Source organism: Macaca mulatta, chromosome 5 (assembly GCF_049350105.2).
Source record: "Macaca mulatta isolate MMU2019108-1 chromosome 5, T2T-MMU8v2.0, whole genome shotgun sequence".
NCBI classification, from domain to species: Eukaryota; Metazoa; Chordata; class Mammalia; order Primates; family Cercopithecidae; genus Macaca; species Macaca mulatta.
In genome coordinates, this window is record NC_133410.1 from 3,630,258 (window position 1) to 3,646,048 (window position 15,791).

Consider the following 15,791-nt stretch of genomic DNA (forward strand, 5'->3'; position numbering starts at 1 on the left):
GCCCTGGCAGAACCTAGCAGGATACTTGTTGAATGAGCAGAGGCCTGACTGGGAGAAGTTTCTAGTCTCAGCTGCTCCACATGGACCCCTACACCTCCAGACAGCATCTCCACCGGGCCTGGCTGAGTAAGACATACAGGCCCGATGCAGCTCCCACACACTGGCTGGGCACCCTGGTGCTGCTGCGTCAAGGCCAGGATGAGGGCCTCTGGGGCCACCGCTGGGGCCTGTTCCAGAGGATAGTCTGGGCACACTCAAGAGGGGAGCCAAACCTTCTGCCCGCAGCCCAGACTTGTTCACAGATGCCTCATGGAGGCTGCTTCCGGAAGCTTGGACTGAGGGTGAGGTGGGGCACACTGGGGTTGAGGACCTTGGTGGCCACAGAGCCGCTGGGGCAGCAAGGACCCTGCGACCTTCTCAGGGACCTCAGAACAGTAGATCGAGGAGAGTCTTCACCTTCCCAGGCCTTCGGTTCACCTGGGGAGGGCAGCAGTTGGTAGCAGGGACCCCCTGTCCCTGGTTCTCATCGGCCGAGGGCTGGCTCTCCCTGCAGCCTGTCTGCTGTGGGCCCAGGCCTGGTGCCCCTGCCACCCCATAGGCGCCTCAAGGCCTCCACTCTGGCATACACGTGACTGTCCCAGGGCCTCAGCCCCAGGCTCACTGGGGAAGGAAGCTCCTGGACCCCTGCCCAGGAGGCACGCTGGGCACGCAGGAACCTGTCCCCGAAGCCCGCTCCTCTGGGTCGGTAATGTCACCCCCACTGTGCAGATGGGGAGGTGGAGTCACTGAGTGGGGAAGGGCTTCTGGGCTCTCCCAGCATGAGGCCTTCACTGCCCCTGCCCAGGCCCTGGGGTCCTGCCATGGAGCTCCGGGCGGTGCGTGCACCAACCTGCTCTGTGCGCACCGTTCACTTTCCTTGGCCCCGCTCTGCGTTGGCCCCTGAGGACTCCACCCTGGCTTAGACGTGACTCTGTCCTCCAGGGGTCCACGTGGAGGTCACCGGATGTGGCACGGCAGTGACGCCCTGGGTAGGGAGGCCTCCCAGGGGTGCTGGCAAGGACATGGCCTGCCCACATTGGGTCTAGAAGCTTCCAAGGCCGGTTCAGGCAGCCGGGATCTCCTGGGACTGGAGTGGGCATTGGAGCCAGAAGTGGGGCCAGAGGCACTGACCAGCCCGGAAGAGGGGCCTCAGCAGGGGGGCCAGGGATGAAGGGGGAGGGGACATGACAGGCAGGCCCAGAGCAGGGTGTGTGTGGTGAAGACGGTGCTGAGGCAGCAAGCCAGGTGGGCGAGCAGCTGGCTAGCCTGGTAGGGTGGGATGGGGCAACAGACGCAGGACTCAGGGCCCGTTCCACCAGGCCAAGAGGGTCCAGCCTGTCTGGAACTGCTCCCACCCTAGTGCTCGACCCCCTGGGGGTGGGCCCTGAGGATGGGCCCTGGGCCTGGAGGTGGGCCCTGAGGACAGCCCCCAGGAGGAATTGGTGGGCAGTCGGGGTGGGGGCTCCGCCGGGGCCCCAGCTCTGTTCCTGAGCTGCAGTGGGGAAGCAGGGTGGTGGGGTTTCTGAGTGGGTCGCCTCCCCCACTTGGTGGCAGGCGTTCTGCGGAGGACTCTGGGAACACTGCACCTCCCCTGGGCGCACCTGCCCCAGCCCGGAGGCCCACAGTGGGAGGCCAGCTGCCTCTGGGATGTGTTTGGGGTGTTTCAGGAACCCCTCCCATGCCCAGTGTCTGTACAGGGGCCTTTGGGGTGGGGGGTGGGTTCCGGGGGCCCAGGGCCGGGTCAGGCAAGTGACAGCTTCTCTTCTCCCTGTGACAGGAAGCGGGACCCACGGCAGCCGAGACCTCCCGGTCAACAGAATCATCGACGTGGATCTTGTAACTGGCCTGGCGCCCGGGCAGGATGGTGGCATCGCGGGGGCACAGGCTGGTCCTGGGAGGGCGCAGGCCGGTGGTGGGTCTCCTACGTCAGACCTCCCTGGCCTGAGCCCCGTCCCAGGTGAGCCCGTGAAGCCCAAGGCCAGCGTGCACCACGCCACCTTCGTCTGAGCTGCCCTGGCCTGGCCAACTCTCCCGTGGACATGTCGGGGTGGGGCAGCCCCCGTGGAGTCTGTGAGCCTCAGAGGGGCCACCGCAGCCGCCAACACCCTCAGGAGCCAGGAGGGCAGGGGGTGACCTCGCTGGAGGCACTGGCCCCGGACATTCACTATGCTGGCCCTGGCCCCCTGCTGCCCAATAAAGCGTTTCTGAGGACCCGAGTGTCGGCCTCGTGCTGGGTGCTGGGGACACAGACTCATTCTCCGAGCACATCCCCAGGAGGTCGTGCAGGAGACAGAGGGGCCTGAGGAGGAGAAGTGCCCTGGGGTCAGGTCAAAGGGGCTTTGAGGAGAGGCACGCTTGACTCCTGGGGCCTGAGGGCCAGGACCAGATGGCAGAGACTGTGGCTCTCGCTGTCACGTGGGGACCCTAACCCGGCCTTGTTTAGCAGGGTGGTCTGAGGGCCTTTCTGGGGAGGGACCATGTAAACTGCAATTTGACGGCAGAGGAAGTCTAGAAAGAGCCCTGGGCCTGTGCCAAGGCCCTGGGGCTAAAAAGGGTCTGATTACAGAAAGGGAGCCAGGTGTGGCTGCTGGGGAGGCCGGGCCATGGGGGCTGGGTTGAGTTAGAAGAGGCGGGGCCATCCCCCAGGTTGCCTTGATGGAGCCCCCAACGCCGAACACCCTCGGTACAGGGCTGTCGGTGAGCTCCTCAGAGCATCCTAGAGGCCTGAGAGCACAGCCAGTCCCCTGGGGCTGCTCTAGAAGCTTCCAGGGAGTGGATGCACCCCACTTAGTGGTGCTCTAGGAAGGGGGCTGGGGGAGGGGTCGGAATGGAAGATGAAGCCCAGTACCAGCTGTGTGCACCACCCACCACGGTGCCCGCCGTGGCCCCCCAGACCCACCATGGTGCCCACCGTGCCCCCAGGACCCACCACGCCTCCACATCCACCCTGCTCCCAGGGCCCACCACGTCCCCACCTTCACCTTCACCGTGCCCCCGGGACGCACCACGCCTCCATGTCCACTGTGCCCCCTGGGGCCCATGGTGTCAAGCTGGGTGGTCAGTGGGTATCCATTTTCTCTCCTTCTGCACAGATAGGCAGATGGGGTCAGAGAGAGGGGGTTTGGGGTATAGAGGGAGGCAGCTTCAGCCCTTGCTGGTCTCCAGGCCACAGTGGTTCACTCACCCCTCCTCCCACCTCAGCAGCCCTGGGATGCAGCTGCTGACTCAGGGAACCCGCGGCGCCGTGGCGGCTGCTCCAATATTGCAGAAGAGGTTCCTCTGGCAGCTCTGCCCACAGCCCCAAGTCACGAATTCCGTGACTCCAGCTCCATCTCCATCCGGGTGGTGGTGGCCTCCCCATCCCAGGCCCCGGGGCACCTGGCCCAGGGTTGTGCTGTGGCCCGGGGCCGGGCTCCGGCTGCAGGGCCCGAGGAGGCAGACTTGGCCTGGACCATCCGGGTGGCGGTGGGGAGCCAGGGCTGGAAAAGTTTCTCGGAGGGGACTCCTGGGTCTGTCTGGGAGACGGGGAGGAAGGGACACTCTGAACATCACCAGGGGCTGCTGGGGGGCCCTGGACACCCCCAGAGTCAGGATAGGCAGGTGGGGCAGGGTCTTGGGTCATCATTTGCTGCACTCAGCCATTGCATGGCCCCTCTCCTCCCTGTGCCTGGCCTTTTGTCCAGCCCTGGGGCCACCGAGAGGAGGCAGCACCGAACCCTCCAGGAACCCCCAGTGCTGCCGTCTGTGGGACAGGGACAATGCCAGCCCCACCGCCACTGTCTGTGCTGTGCTGGGCACAGGGCTGGACACCTGCAAGGCTCAGCACCCGTAGCGGCTCTCATCATGGACAATTCACAGGCAGATGGTGGCCAGCTCGGTGGCCTGCAGGGACTGGGAGCTGTGCCAGACCATCTGGGCCCCAACCTATCTGCATTATCCTGGAAGACTTCCTAGAGGAGGCTTCTAAGCTGAGGCCCAAGGACCATGTCAGGTCCAGGACTAGGACCAGTGCAGGCCGAGACCACAGTGGGACAGCTGGGCTTCCAGGTAGGGTCAAAGAGAGGTGGGCAGCAGGTGTGGGGGCCAGGGGACTCGGGGACTTCCTCTCCGGCTGGGCCCGCCCGATGTGGGAGGCAGCCAGGGTTAATCATTTCCACAAAGCCTTGACCCCACCTGCCCTGGCCACTCTGCTCCCGCCTCCCGCTGCCTTCAGACCAGCTCAGGAGCCATGGGGCGCTGGGCCTGGGTCTCCAGCCCCTGTCCCTCCCTGGGGCTGGGCCCCTTCCTCCTCCTCCTCCTCCTCCTGCTGCTGCCGCGGGGGTCCCAGCCCCAGCCTGGCGGGGTGAGCACTGACCTTGTCGCAGTGCGACCAGAGGTTCCCTGTGGCTACTCAGGGTCCTTGGGAGGAGGCCAGAGGGAGGGTCACTGCCGAGCATCGGGGTTTGAGGGGCAGGGGGCCGAGCACCGGGGTTTGAGGGGGCAGGAGGCTGAGCATCAGGATTTGAGGGGCGGGGAGCCGAGCATCGGGGTTTGAGGGGGCGGGGGGCCGAGCATAGGGGTTTGAGGGGCGGGGGGCCGCGCAGGGGGCTCAGGTTGAAAGCTGGCCCTCACGGGGCAGGTGGGTGCTGGGCTGGCCTGGAAGCTGGGGTCTGGGCTAACGGAGCCCTGCCTGGGGACTGTCATCCCTGTGCAGCCTGGCCTGGGCCCCTATGAGTCTGGGGGCTGCCCCCTCTCTCTGGGTCTCTGTCGGGTCTGGATGCATGAGGTTGAGGGAACCTCTGAGGGCCTCCTAGCTGCTCCCATCGCCGAGAACTGACGTCAGGGTTTAAGCCTGGTGGGTAGCAGTGCCTGGGCCTGGGCAGTGACCCTGAGCAGGTGCTCAGTAGGGACCCAGGGTGGGGAAGGTGTCAGGGCCTGACTGAGGCCTCAGGGATGTCGTGTGTCTTCCTGGAATCTGCTCCGAGATCTGGGGGCTCCAGTATGGAAACAGGCTCAGGGCTGTGACTTCCTGCCCGGCAGGACCTGAGCGTGAGGGTCCGTCCCACACTGACACCCTTTCTGCTCCTCCTAGAACCGTACGGAGTCCCCAGAACCTAATGCCACAGCGACCCCTGCGATCCCCACTATCCTGGTGACCTCTGAGACCCCAGCAACGAGTGCTCCAGAGGCAGAGGGACCCCAACGTGGGGGGCTCCCGCCCCCGCTCAGGGCAGTTCCCTCGAGCAGCAGCCCCCAGGCCCAAGGTGGGTCAGGTGGGCCTGGGTGGAGGTGTCGTGCTTCACCTCAGGGCTGGGTGGGAGGAGCAGGACTTCAGCTGAAGGTCCTGAGGGGCTCGGGTGCCCCTCAAGGGAGCCCTGACCCTGCCACCTGCTCCCCATAGCACTCACCGAGGACGGGAGGCCCTGCAGGTTCCCCTTCCGCTATGGGGGCCGCATGCTGCACGCCTGCACTTCGGAGGGCAGCGCTCACAGGAAGTGGTGGGTCTGGACGGCCAGAGCACCTGAGCTGGGGTCACCGGCTGGCCCCACGCTGCTTACTTTTCTGGGAGCCGGGCACACAGGAGGCCCTCACCACGCAGCAGGCGGACCCAGTGAACCCAGACCCTCCAGGGTGGTGGGGTGGGGTGGGGGCCTCTGCCTGGGACCCCCATGCACGCAGGTGTCGCCCTCAGGTGTGCCACAACTCACAACTACGACCGGGACAGGGCCTGGGGCTACTGTGTGGAGGCCACCCCGCCTCCGGGGGGCCCAGGTGAGTGCTGGGTCCGGGAGCCTGGGGTGGGCAGGGGGCGCTGGGCCTGGCCAGGGAGGCCGAAGGGAGGATGGGGCAGATCCAGGCAGGGGTCCTGGCTGGAGGGGAGGAGAACAGGAGCTCTGGGGTTAACCCCAGTGGGTGCCACTTAGGGCCGGAGCCTCTCCCAGGCGGGACCTGCATCTCGCGGTGGCCGCGCGGCCATCACTGGAGCCAAGGCACCGCCTGGTGGTGAGGCCGGGCCCTGCAGCCACACAGACATGCCCTGGGCAGAGGACAGGTGGGCAGGGTCTGTGTGGTGCGGTGCCAGCCACCCTGCTCACACGGGTCCCCGGACACAGGGGAGGGGCTGCTGCCTGACAGTGTGGGTGTCGGGCTTCCAAGAAGCCACACGCACAGCTGGGTCAGTTACCCAGGTGCTGAGGGGGGGACACTGGGAGGAAGCGGAGGTCTGTGCCCCTCCCAGGGACCTTGCACCCCGAGAGGCGTTAGAGAGGGCCCCTTTGCTCTCAGAGCCCCTCACCGGGGCCTGATGGAGGCCTTGGCAAGCAGAGGATGTCACAGAGGGACCCTGAGGCTCCCAGCCCGCCCCTCACGGCCCCTCCCGCATGTCCTCAGCTGCCCTGGATCCCTGTGCCTCTGGCCCCTGCCTCAATGGAGGCTCCTGCTCCAATACCCAGGACTCCCAGTCCTACCACTGCAGCTGCCCCCGGGCCTTCACCGGCAAAGACTGCGGCACGGGTGAGCTGGGCCTCGGAGGTCCACAGGGGTCCAGGGGCCAGAGCGAGTTCCAGGAGGATGAGAGAACAGGTGGCTGCCTGAGTGCAGGGCAGGGGCCCTGCATGGGGACAGCGTGTGGCCAGGGTGTGAGGGCTTACTGTGCACCCCTCAGAGAAGTGCTTCGACGAGACCCGCTATGAGTACCTGGAGGGGGGCGACCGCTGGGCCCGTGTGCGCCAGGGCCACGTGGAACAGTGCGAGTGCTTGGGGGGCCAGGCCCAGTGCGAAGGCACCCGACATACAGGTGCGCCATGGGGTGTGAGCCATGCCACTGACCCCTGATGGGTGTCCCTGTCCCCACCCGAGTGGGAGGAATGGCCTGAGGTCACCCAGAAATGAGGGACAAGGGGTGGACCCCAGCCCCGACTCCACTGCGTGGCCCCTGGCCCAGCTCCTTGACCCTGCCCCCAGCTTGCCTGAGCAGCCCTTGCCTGAACGGGGGCACCTGCCACCTGATTGTGGCCACCGGGACCACCGTGTGTGCCTGCCTACCAGGCTTTGCCGGGCGGCTCTGCAACATCGGTGAGTGCGTCAGCCCCCCTGGGTGCCCTGGGGCAGTGCCGGGTGGACCCCCCAGTGGGCTGGCCTCACTGCCCCTCTGCCCGCAGTGCCTGATGAGCGCTGCTTCTTGGGGAATGGCACTGGGTACCGCGGCGTGGCCAGCACCTCAACCTCGGGCCTCGGCTGCCTAGCCTGGAACTCCGATCTACTCTACCAGGAGCTGCACGTGGACTCGGTGGGCACCGCGGCCCTGCTGGGCCTGGGCCCCCACGCCTACTGCCGGTCAGCACCACCCCACTCCAGGCCGCCACACACGGGGCAGGCAGGGTTTGTCCTGGGGAGAGGACCCCCGGCTCCCTAGGACCCAGGCGGGGCCAGCTCCATCAGACAGGCCCCGGTACCTCTGCTTGGGAGGCTGCCCGAGGGAGGGCCGCACTCTTCCCACTGCCCCAGGTGTGGGAAGCCGCCCTGCTGGGGGCTCCGATGCCCCCTTCCCATGCCCTCTTGGCGGGCAGTGTGACTCCCCGCCAGCCCCCGCTCGTGCACCACAGGAATCCGGACAGTGATGAGAGGCCCTGGTGCTACGTGGTGAAGGACAGCGCGCTCTCCTGGGAATACTGCCGCCTGGAGGCCTGCGGTGCGCGGCTGGCGGGGGAGGCTGCCTCGGGCCCCACCGAGGTCACGGCCGTTTTCCCCGTGACCCTCCTAGCCCCTCCCCACTCCTGGCTACTGCACCTCTGACAGATGGGGACACAAGCTCACAGGAAGGCTGGTCCGAGGTCACGAAGTGGGTCGGTACTAGGGTCACAGTGGGGAAGCAGAGCCCACTGCAGGGGACTGGTCACCAGGCGATGGCCTCGGGGTGGCACCTGCCCAGCCTGCACCATGCCCAGGATGGCCCCAGAAGCCTCTCAGGGAGGTGCAGGAAGGAGAGTGTGCAGGCTCCGCACAAGCACCCCTGGCATCACACCCCGGGCGGGCAGCCCCCTAGAGGCCACCTGCTTCCTGCCCTGGGGAGAGGCCCCCAGCTCCCTAGGACCCGGGCGGGGCCAGCCCGGGGCTCTCATATGGGGGTATTTGGCCGTGCTGGGGCTGGCTGTGGGGTTCCAGGCTGCTGAGGCGATCACAAAGGCCTCCATGTGTCCAGCCACTCTGGCCCTCACAGAGCCTCGGGATTGGGCACCGAACCCCATTCTACAGATTTGGAAACTGAGGGCAGAGGTGGGCGGGCGCCAGGGCCTGAGCAGCGTGGACAGGGGTTCCAGCCATGGCCCTCTGCAGCGCCTTCTGCCAGGTAGGGCCACTGTGTGGAAGGGGGCTGGCCCTGCGAACCTCAGGGGTGTGACCCGGTGCCCTTTGCTCCCAGAATCCCTCACCAGAATCCAACTGGCACCAGATATCCTGGCAACCCTGCCTGAGCCAGCCTCCCCGGGACACCAGTCCTGCGGCAGGAGGCATAAGAAGAGGACGTTCCTGCGGCCACGCATCATTGGCGGCTCCTCCTCGCTGCCCGGCTCACACCCCTGGCTGGCCGCCATCTACATCGGGAACAGCTTCTGCGCTGGGAGCCTGGTCCAAACCTGCTGGGTGGTGTCGGCCGCTCACTGCTTCTCCCACAGGTGCACCTCCTCTGGGCCCCAGTCACCTGCCCTGAGGCCCCGCACGCCATCCAGCATCACCACGCGCCTGTCCCCACCGTTTGCAGACCCCATCCCGGTGCCTCCGCTGACTCCTTGCGGGGGTCCCCGGTCACCCCCTCTGACCCCTCTGGGACTGGGGGCTCAGCCCTGAGCTGGGCATGCTGGAGACTCCAGAAACCCTGTCCCTATTAAGGGAGCCCAGGGGTCTCGATGTTTCCACAGAGGCGGGTGCGGTGGGCAAGGTCCCGTCCTCCCCGCAGGCACCGCCCCTCCCAGAGTCCTGGCTCTCAGAAGGGAGCCAGGGAGAGCAGTGACAAGGCGTCAGAGCCCTAGGAGCCCAAGCACAGCCAAGGAAACCAAGGCGCAGCCCACTCAGCCAGCTCCCCTCAGTGGGGGCGCACAGCCACCCAGGCCCACACTCTGGGAGGCCTCAAGTGGGGAGACCCTGAGATGGAGCAGCCTGGGTCAGACGCCCTTCCACCTTCGATGGGCACCCCGGTAATTAGGGGCAGGGGTCTGGCCAGCTGAGGGTCTGGTGGCCTTTCAAGGACCACAGCTCCCAGGATGGGGCCCTACGTGGCCCTGCGTGGCCCTGCAGGCGGCTCCTGGGCCTGCAAATGGGGCCAGAGCCCTCCTCAGTGTGGAGAAATGGGGTTCCCCACATGGAGCCCAGGGCAGGAGGCTGAGGCAGGGTGGAGCGACCTCCACACGGCAGATGGGAGCCAGGCTGACCCAGGGGCCCAGGCTCTGTGCCCAGCAGGAGTGAGGGCTGCATCTGGAGACCCCACAATGTGGATGGAAGCTGGGGCAGGGCCTTAGCAGGCCAGGTCTCCACCTACTTGGGTCCAGCCTTGCAGCCGACCCTGCCTGGGCCTGGCCTGAGACTCCCCCCAGGGCTTGTGACCAGTGTTGTCAGGAGGGATGGCACTGCATTTCAGCTCCCATGCCCGGATCTGGGGGTGACTGGCCATAGCCCCTGCTTGGTGACCCCTGTCTCCCCAGTATCAACAGCCCACACCCAGGCACCTGCTCAGACCTCTCCCCGGGACCAGGACCCCACACCATTGGCCTCCGTAGGCCGGGTCGGGGGTGGGGGGAGGTGACCCTGGTGGCCAGGGGAGGGCTGGTCCATGCACCCGCCAGCCTCCCTTGCACAGTCCCCCCAGGGAAAGCGTCTCAGTGGTGCTGGGCCAGCACTTCTTCAACCGCACGACAGACGTGACACAGACCTTCGGCATCGAGAAGTACATCCCGTACACTCTGTACTCAGTATTCAGCCCCAGCGACCACGACCTCGGTGAGCTCCAGGGCATCGCGGCCGCACTCCGGGCAGGTGGGCCCTGTGCCCCCCAGGCCAGGCCGGGACAGGGGCAGGAGCTGGGCAGACATGTGGTGCGGGGAAGCTGGGGCAGGGCAGGGAAGACAGGGCACCTCTCCCTTCTGGATTTCCCAGGCTGCCCCATGGGACCCACTAGCTGCCCTCCCTCCATCACGCGCCCCGACAGCCTCCTGTTCAGCCCGCACACCACAGGCTGACCCTGGCTGCTCTCCCGATCAGTCCTGATCCGGCTGAAGAAGAAAGGGGACCGCTGTGCCACACGCTCACAGTTCGTGCAGCCCATCTGCCTGCCCGAGCCCGGCAGCACCTTCCCTGCTGGACACAAGTGCCAGATTGCAGGCTGGGGCCACTTGGACGAGAGTGAGTTGGGAGGGGGCACCCAGCGCCCCGCCAGGGTGGACAGTGGCCAGCCACGGTGTGCATGTCATGCTGAGGGCATCATGTCCCACAGACGTGAGCGGCTACTCCAGCTCCCTGCGGGAGGCCCTGGTCCCCCTGGTCGCCGACCACAAGTGCAGCAACCCTGACGTCTATGGCGCCGACATCAGCCCCAACATGCTCTGTGCCGGCTACTTCGACTGCAAGTCCGACGCCTGCCAGGTGAGCTGGTGCCTGCCCCACCAGGACCCGATTGCTGGGGCTCAGCTGGTCCTGAGTCTCGAGATGCTTGTCCCTGGGGAGCCCAGAGCCCAGCAGCACCCCAATCTGGCAGGGCCAGCCAGGGACCCCTGGGCAGGGAGCACACTCACGGTCAGTGGCCAGCACCCCAGGTCACCCAGACCCCTGCCGGAAGGGCATCCTCCTCACACAGAAGGGGAGACCCAGGCTCTGAGAGGGGCCTGGGGTCCCACAGAGCCCGGACAGATCCCGGCCGTGCAGCCCAAGGCAGTGCTGTCCGTGTGACACCAGGCACCAAAGGCCCCTTTGCCCCGAGTTCTCTCAAGCCAGCTCTTTAACCTTCAATAACCCCAACAGCCCAACCACGTCCTGGGCTCTGCAGGGCTGTGTGCTCAGGCGGCACGGCAACCCTGGCATGCAACAGCTCTTTTATGCCCCATTTTATAGCTGGGAAGACTGAGCCCCAGGCAGTCAATTCACTCTTCCAAGGCCACAAAGCCCAGAAGCGGTAGAGTGGGTGGGGCTTGTCACTGGACCAGGCTAGGGGAAGTCAGGATGGCTTCCTGGAGGAGGGGGTGTTTGCACTGGTCCTGAGGGATGCGTAGGAGTTTGCCAGGGAGTGAAGAAGTCATTTCAGGAGGTGCTGGGACACAGGGTGGCTGTGTGGTCCACATGGGGTACGTGCTGGTGGGGAGAGGGGGACCATGGCTTCAGGAAGGGGAATAACGTGGTTGGAGGCCCTGGCCCAGCCAGTGCTGCCCCCAGGGAATGAGATACCTTTTCACGAGGTTCAGAAGAGTGGACCAGCTCCCCTGCTCAGAAACGCCTTTGTCCTCTGTCCCTGAGCTGCCACTCGGGGGAGCATGGGGGGTCCCTGAACCAGGCCCCTGGGAGGGTGGCTCTAACCGGCATCTCTGCCTAGGGGGACTCAGGGGGTCCCCTGGCCTGCGAGAAGAACGGCGTGGCCTACCTCTACGGCATCATCAGCTGGGGCGATGGCTGCGGGCGGCTCCACAAGCCGGGGGTCTACACCCGTGTGGCCAACTATGTGGACTGGATCAACGACCGGATACGGCCTCCCAGGCGGCTTGTGGCTCCCTCCTGACCCTCCAGTGGGACATCCTGGTTCCCACCGTTCCCTGCCTTGCTGACAATAAAGATACTTCCAAGAACCCAGCCCACGCTGCCTGGCCCCTGCCTGCGGCCCCACCTTCCCCTCCAGACCGTGACTGGGGCCCAGGTCTATGCGGCAGACCTCAGGCTGCCGTCCTGGAGCCCACACAGTCCTCAGTGGAGATGGAGCCTGTGGCCCCACAGGGGGATCTGGCCCCACAGCCCAGAGAGTTGTCAGAGGATCAGGTCTGGGCTTCTCCAGGCCCCGGCAGAGTCCAGCCCCCTCCCAGGCCAGCCCCAGGCCGGGGCTCAGCACCCAGGTTGTCCCAGGGCAGGAAGCGGAAACCAAGTCCAGGCCCCCAGGCCGTGGAGGGGTCTGAGGCACGTGGTGCACGGAGCATTGAAACCTGAAGAAGCCCCACGGGAACACCCGCGGGCCCCACTGGCCTTCCAGATGGCCGCCCGCCTGGCCGAGCCTCTGAGCACTTTCCGGGAGGGAGGAGGCTGCAGGCTGCCTCTGAGGGGCCTGAGGGAGGGAGGGGCCGACGTGCCAGGAGGGGCCCAGTTAGAGTCACCGCTGGGCTGGCAGAGGCCGTACCCTCCCTCCAGCCAGGGAGGACAGGAGACAGGAGGAGGTGAGGCCAGAGGGCAGAGAGGGCGGGAGTGTGGTGGGTCGGGGGCAGGCCTCCTCCCTGCTCCGAAGCACCCAGGACCTTCTCTCCTGGACCCCACCTCCTTCCTGGAGTCCTGGTCTCAGGGAGGCTGTGGTTTGCGTTACAGCTGCTCCCTTTTGTCAGGCACCCCTTCCGCAGCAGATTGGCACCGCCCTGGGCTGCACAGGAGGCTGGGAGGGCAGCAAACGGGGCATCCGGGCTACACAGTTATTGCCCCAAGCAAAGCCAGGTTCTGAGCAAAGAGGGAAGAGAGACACAGCCAGGCCCTTCTCCCCACGGCCCCTGCTGCCACGCGTGGGCCTCAGAGCCTTCGAGCTCACGGAGCGAACCCGCCACTGAAGACCCCTGCCCCCGCCACAGTGTTGGTGGCGGCCTGGACAGCGGCTGGGGGACTGAGGCTGGTGCCCGAGCCCCAGGATCCTGAGAGTGGGGGCCTCCAGCAGCCGGTTCTCAGGCTGTGAACCACATGGCTTCAGCCCCACCTCACCCACATCCGATGTGAGCCGCCCCTGATCCTTCACCTGTGAGCGGTGAGCGTTTTCCCATGATTCTTTGGCCTCTGTTGAGATAAATGTCCACATTTTCCCTTTGGCTCCACTAACATGATGGCTTCCGTGATAGGTTTCCTTCCTTCTTTTCTTCCTTCCTTCCTTCCTCCCTCCCTCCTTCCCTCCCCCATTCCTTCCTTCCTTCCTTCTTTCCTTCCTTCCTTCCTTCCTTCCTCCCTCCCCCACTCCTTCCTTCCTCCCTCCCTCCCCCACTCCTTCCTTCCTTCCTTCCTTCCTTCCTTCCTTCCTTCCTTCCTTCCTCCCCCACTCCTTCCTTCCTCCCTCCCCCACTCCTTCCTTCCTTCCTTCCTTCCTTCCTTCCTTCCTTCCTTCCTCCCCCACTCCTTCCTTCCTCCCTCCCCCACTCCTTCCTTCCTTCCTTCCTTCCTTCCTCCCTCCCCCACTCCTTCCTTCCTCCCTCCCTCCCCCACTCCTTCCTTCCTTCCTTCCTTCCTCCCTCCCTCCCTCCCTCCCCCACTCCTTCCTTCCTTCCTTCCTCCCTCCCTCCCCCACTCCTTCCTTCCTTCCCTCCCTCCCTCCCTCCCTCTTTTCTTTCTTCTTTCTTTCTTTCTTTCTTTCTTTCTTTCTTTCTTTCTTTCTTTCTTTCTTTCTTTCTTTCTTCCTTCCTTCCTTTCTTTCTTTTCTTTCTTCTTTCCTTTCTCTCTCTCTTTCTTTCTTTCTTTCCTCTTGTTTTTTTTGACAGGGCCTCTCTCTGTCACCCAGCCTGGAGTGTAGTGGCGTGATCTCGGCTCACAGCAATCTCTGCCTCCTAGGCTCAAGCAATTCTTCTGCCTCATCCTTCCGAGTAGCTGGGATTACAGGCACCTGCTACCACGCCCAGCTAATTTTTGTATTTTTAGTAGAGATGGGTTTTCACCATGTTGCCCAGACTGGTCTTGAACTCCTAACTTCAAATGATCCACCCGACTCGGCCTCCCAAAGTGCTGTAATTACAGGCGTGAGCCACTGTGCCCGGCACATGATAGATTTTCTAACTCAGGTTGGCCTTGCATTCCTGGAGTGAATGGTATTGAGCTGGAGTGAGAGCTGGGGTCTTCCCTTTGCCCCTCCCACTTGTGCCCTGCTTGTTCCCCTTGTGCTCTGCCTGGGGAGGCTGACCTCCGTGGTCTGCAGTGGGCTGTGCATTCTGTTGTTTCTTGTTGGGCTATTGGGAGCTTCCACAGGAGATTGGGGCAGGGGAGAGAGACTAGGCATGTATTTTCCTGGCTCCCTTTCTTTGGGGTCACCTCAGTGTTTCAGGTGGAATTATGTCCTAAAATTCATTTGATGGCTGGGCACAGTGGCTCACACCTGTCATCCCAGCACTTTGGGAGGCCCAGGTAGGAATTCAAGACCAGCCTGGGCAACATGACAAAACCCAGTCTCTACAAAAAAATTCGCCAGGCATGGTGGCACGCACCTGTAGTCTCAGCTACTCAGGAGGCTGAAGGGGAAGGATCACCTGAGCACAGGAGGTGGAGGTTGCTGTGAGCCGTGATCACGCCACTGCACTCCAGCCTGGGTACAGAGCAGGATCCTGTTTTAATAAATAAATTCAGATGTTGAAGTCCTAACCCCTAGTAGCCCAGCATGGGACTGTATTTGGAGATAGAATGTTTAAAAAGGAAGTCAAGTTCAAATTAGGTCATTAGGATGGGCACTAACTCAACATGACTGGTGTCCTAATAAGAGGAGGAAATTTGGACTGTCCACCCAAAATAATCGAAAGGGTCAGAATCCAGTTTAAAAGAGCATATGCAGGCACGAAGCTGAAAATAGCCACTCGGGACACACAGACTCCAGAGGATTACGGCCAGTGCCCCAAAGCCAAAAAGTTAAGGTCTTGCTTATATAGGCAGAAAAGAAACAAATGTAACAGGGTTACAGTGTTTCCCATGCAAGGCTGGTTTATGAGTCACAGCAATTTGAATAATCACAGCTTCTTTTCCTTTTCCAATGTGAAAGAGTATATTCAATGGTCTGTCTTAGACCAGGTGGTGGCCAGTGAGGTCTCTGTGGAAGAGAAGTCAGAGGGGAGCAAATCTACAGTGAACAGTGAAGATCAACATGAAGAGGGAAGGGGTCTTCCCTGGTGTCCTGTAGTCATTTATAACATTTTACAAAACAATGTAGGTAAAGAAAAGGCTAATCTATAAATCAGAGGAACAAAGGTTACAGCTGTCTAAGCTACAGCTGTCTGTCATATGCAACTCAGGTCCTATAATCATGTTCCTTGAAAATGCAAAATAATTTAAAGTTCCAGCAGCTTTGGTTTTGAATGGCTTCTTTTTACAGGACACAGATGTGTACACAGGCAATGGGAGAGTCCCCGGGAAAAGATGGCCGTCCATAAACCAGGGCCAGAGGCTTGGAGCAGGTGTTCCCTTCCGGCCTCCAAGGGGGCCAAGCCTACTGCCACCTGGGTTTTGGACTTCTAGCTTCCAGAACTGCGAGGTGATAAGCTTCTCCTGTCGAAGGCCCCCAATCTGTGGTAGTTTATTATGGTCCCCGTAGCAAACAAATGCCCTCAGGTTGGCTGCATCCTGGGACTGAAGGTCAGCGCTGCTCCGAAGATGTAAATGACTTTCTCCCTCTGAGGCTCCGGGGTCCACTCCCGCCATTACCAGGATTCTAAACTGGTGTGGCCCCTCCATCTGAACCAAGCCCAGGCTCCCAAGTTTCTGACTGTGATTGTCCACAGCTTTGTATATAAAAACCCTTCTTGAACTGTTCCACCATGTATACCCACCTATTGGTACCCTGACTGATACGTGCTGTATTGGTTTTT

General features: G+C 63.3%; 2 protein-coding genes across 13 annotated transcripts in view; both read left to right on the top strand.

The window, feature by feature from the left end:
* RGS12 (regulator of G protein signaling 12) overlaps positions 1–2,250 on the top strand; it is a 184,608-nt gene extending 182,358 nt beyond the window's left edge. For all 11 annotated transcript variants that reach the window (XM_078003006.1, XM_078003011.1, XM_078003005.1 and 8 more), the window contains one exon: positions 1,817–2,250. In XM_078003006.1, coding sequence (XP_077859132.1) covers positions 1,817–2,046 — 230 coding nt within the window. In that variant the 3' untranslated portion in view covers positions 2,047–2,250. The remainder of the gene's footprint in view (positions 1–1,816) is intronic.
* Positions 2,251–4,215: 1,965 nt separating this feature from the next.
* Positions 4,216–11,844, top strand: HGFAC (HGF activator). Of its 2 annotated transcripts, XM_078003075.1 has the most exons (15): positions 4,216–4,381; positions 5,111–5,282; positions 5,420–5,516; positions 5,711–5,790; positions 6,409–6,531; positions 6,683–6,814; positions 6,982–7,092; positions 7,179–7,353; positions 7,623–7,708; positions 8,272–8,292; positions 8,438–8,690; positions 9,869–10,008; positions 10,270–10,410; positions 10,502–10,650; positions 11,591–11,844. In XM_078003075.1, exons 1-15 carry the CDS (start codon positions 4,268–4,270, stop codon positions 11,771–11,773), a joined length of 1,977 nt encoding a protein of 658 aa, XP_077859201.1. In that variant the 5' UTR covers positions 4,216–4,267; the 3' UTR covers positions 11,774–11,844. The 2 variants fall into 2 exon arrangements, with proteins under 2 accessions (XP_077859201.1, XP_028704107.2); XM_028848274.2 differs by lacking the exon at positions 8,272–8,292.
* The last annotated feature ends 3,947 nt before the right edge of the window (positions 11,845–15,791 follow it).

Excerpts from the sequence above, each read along its gene's own strand:
- HGFAC (XM_078003075.1), top strand. The coding sequence starts at position 4,268 with ATGGGGCGCTGGGCCTGGGTCTCCAGCCCCTGTCCCTCCCTGGGGCTG. Across the intron at positions 7,709-8,271 it reads CTGCCGCCTGGAGGCCTGCG|ATTTGGAAACTGAGGGCAGA; the intron begins GTGCGCGGCTGG and ends CCCATTCTACAG. Across the intron at positions 8,293-8,437 it reads TTTGGAAACTGAGGGCAGAG|AATCCCTCACCAGAATCCAA; the intron begins GTGGGCGGGCGC and ends CTTTGCTCCCAG.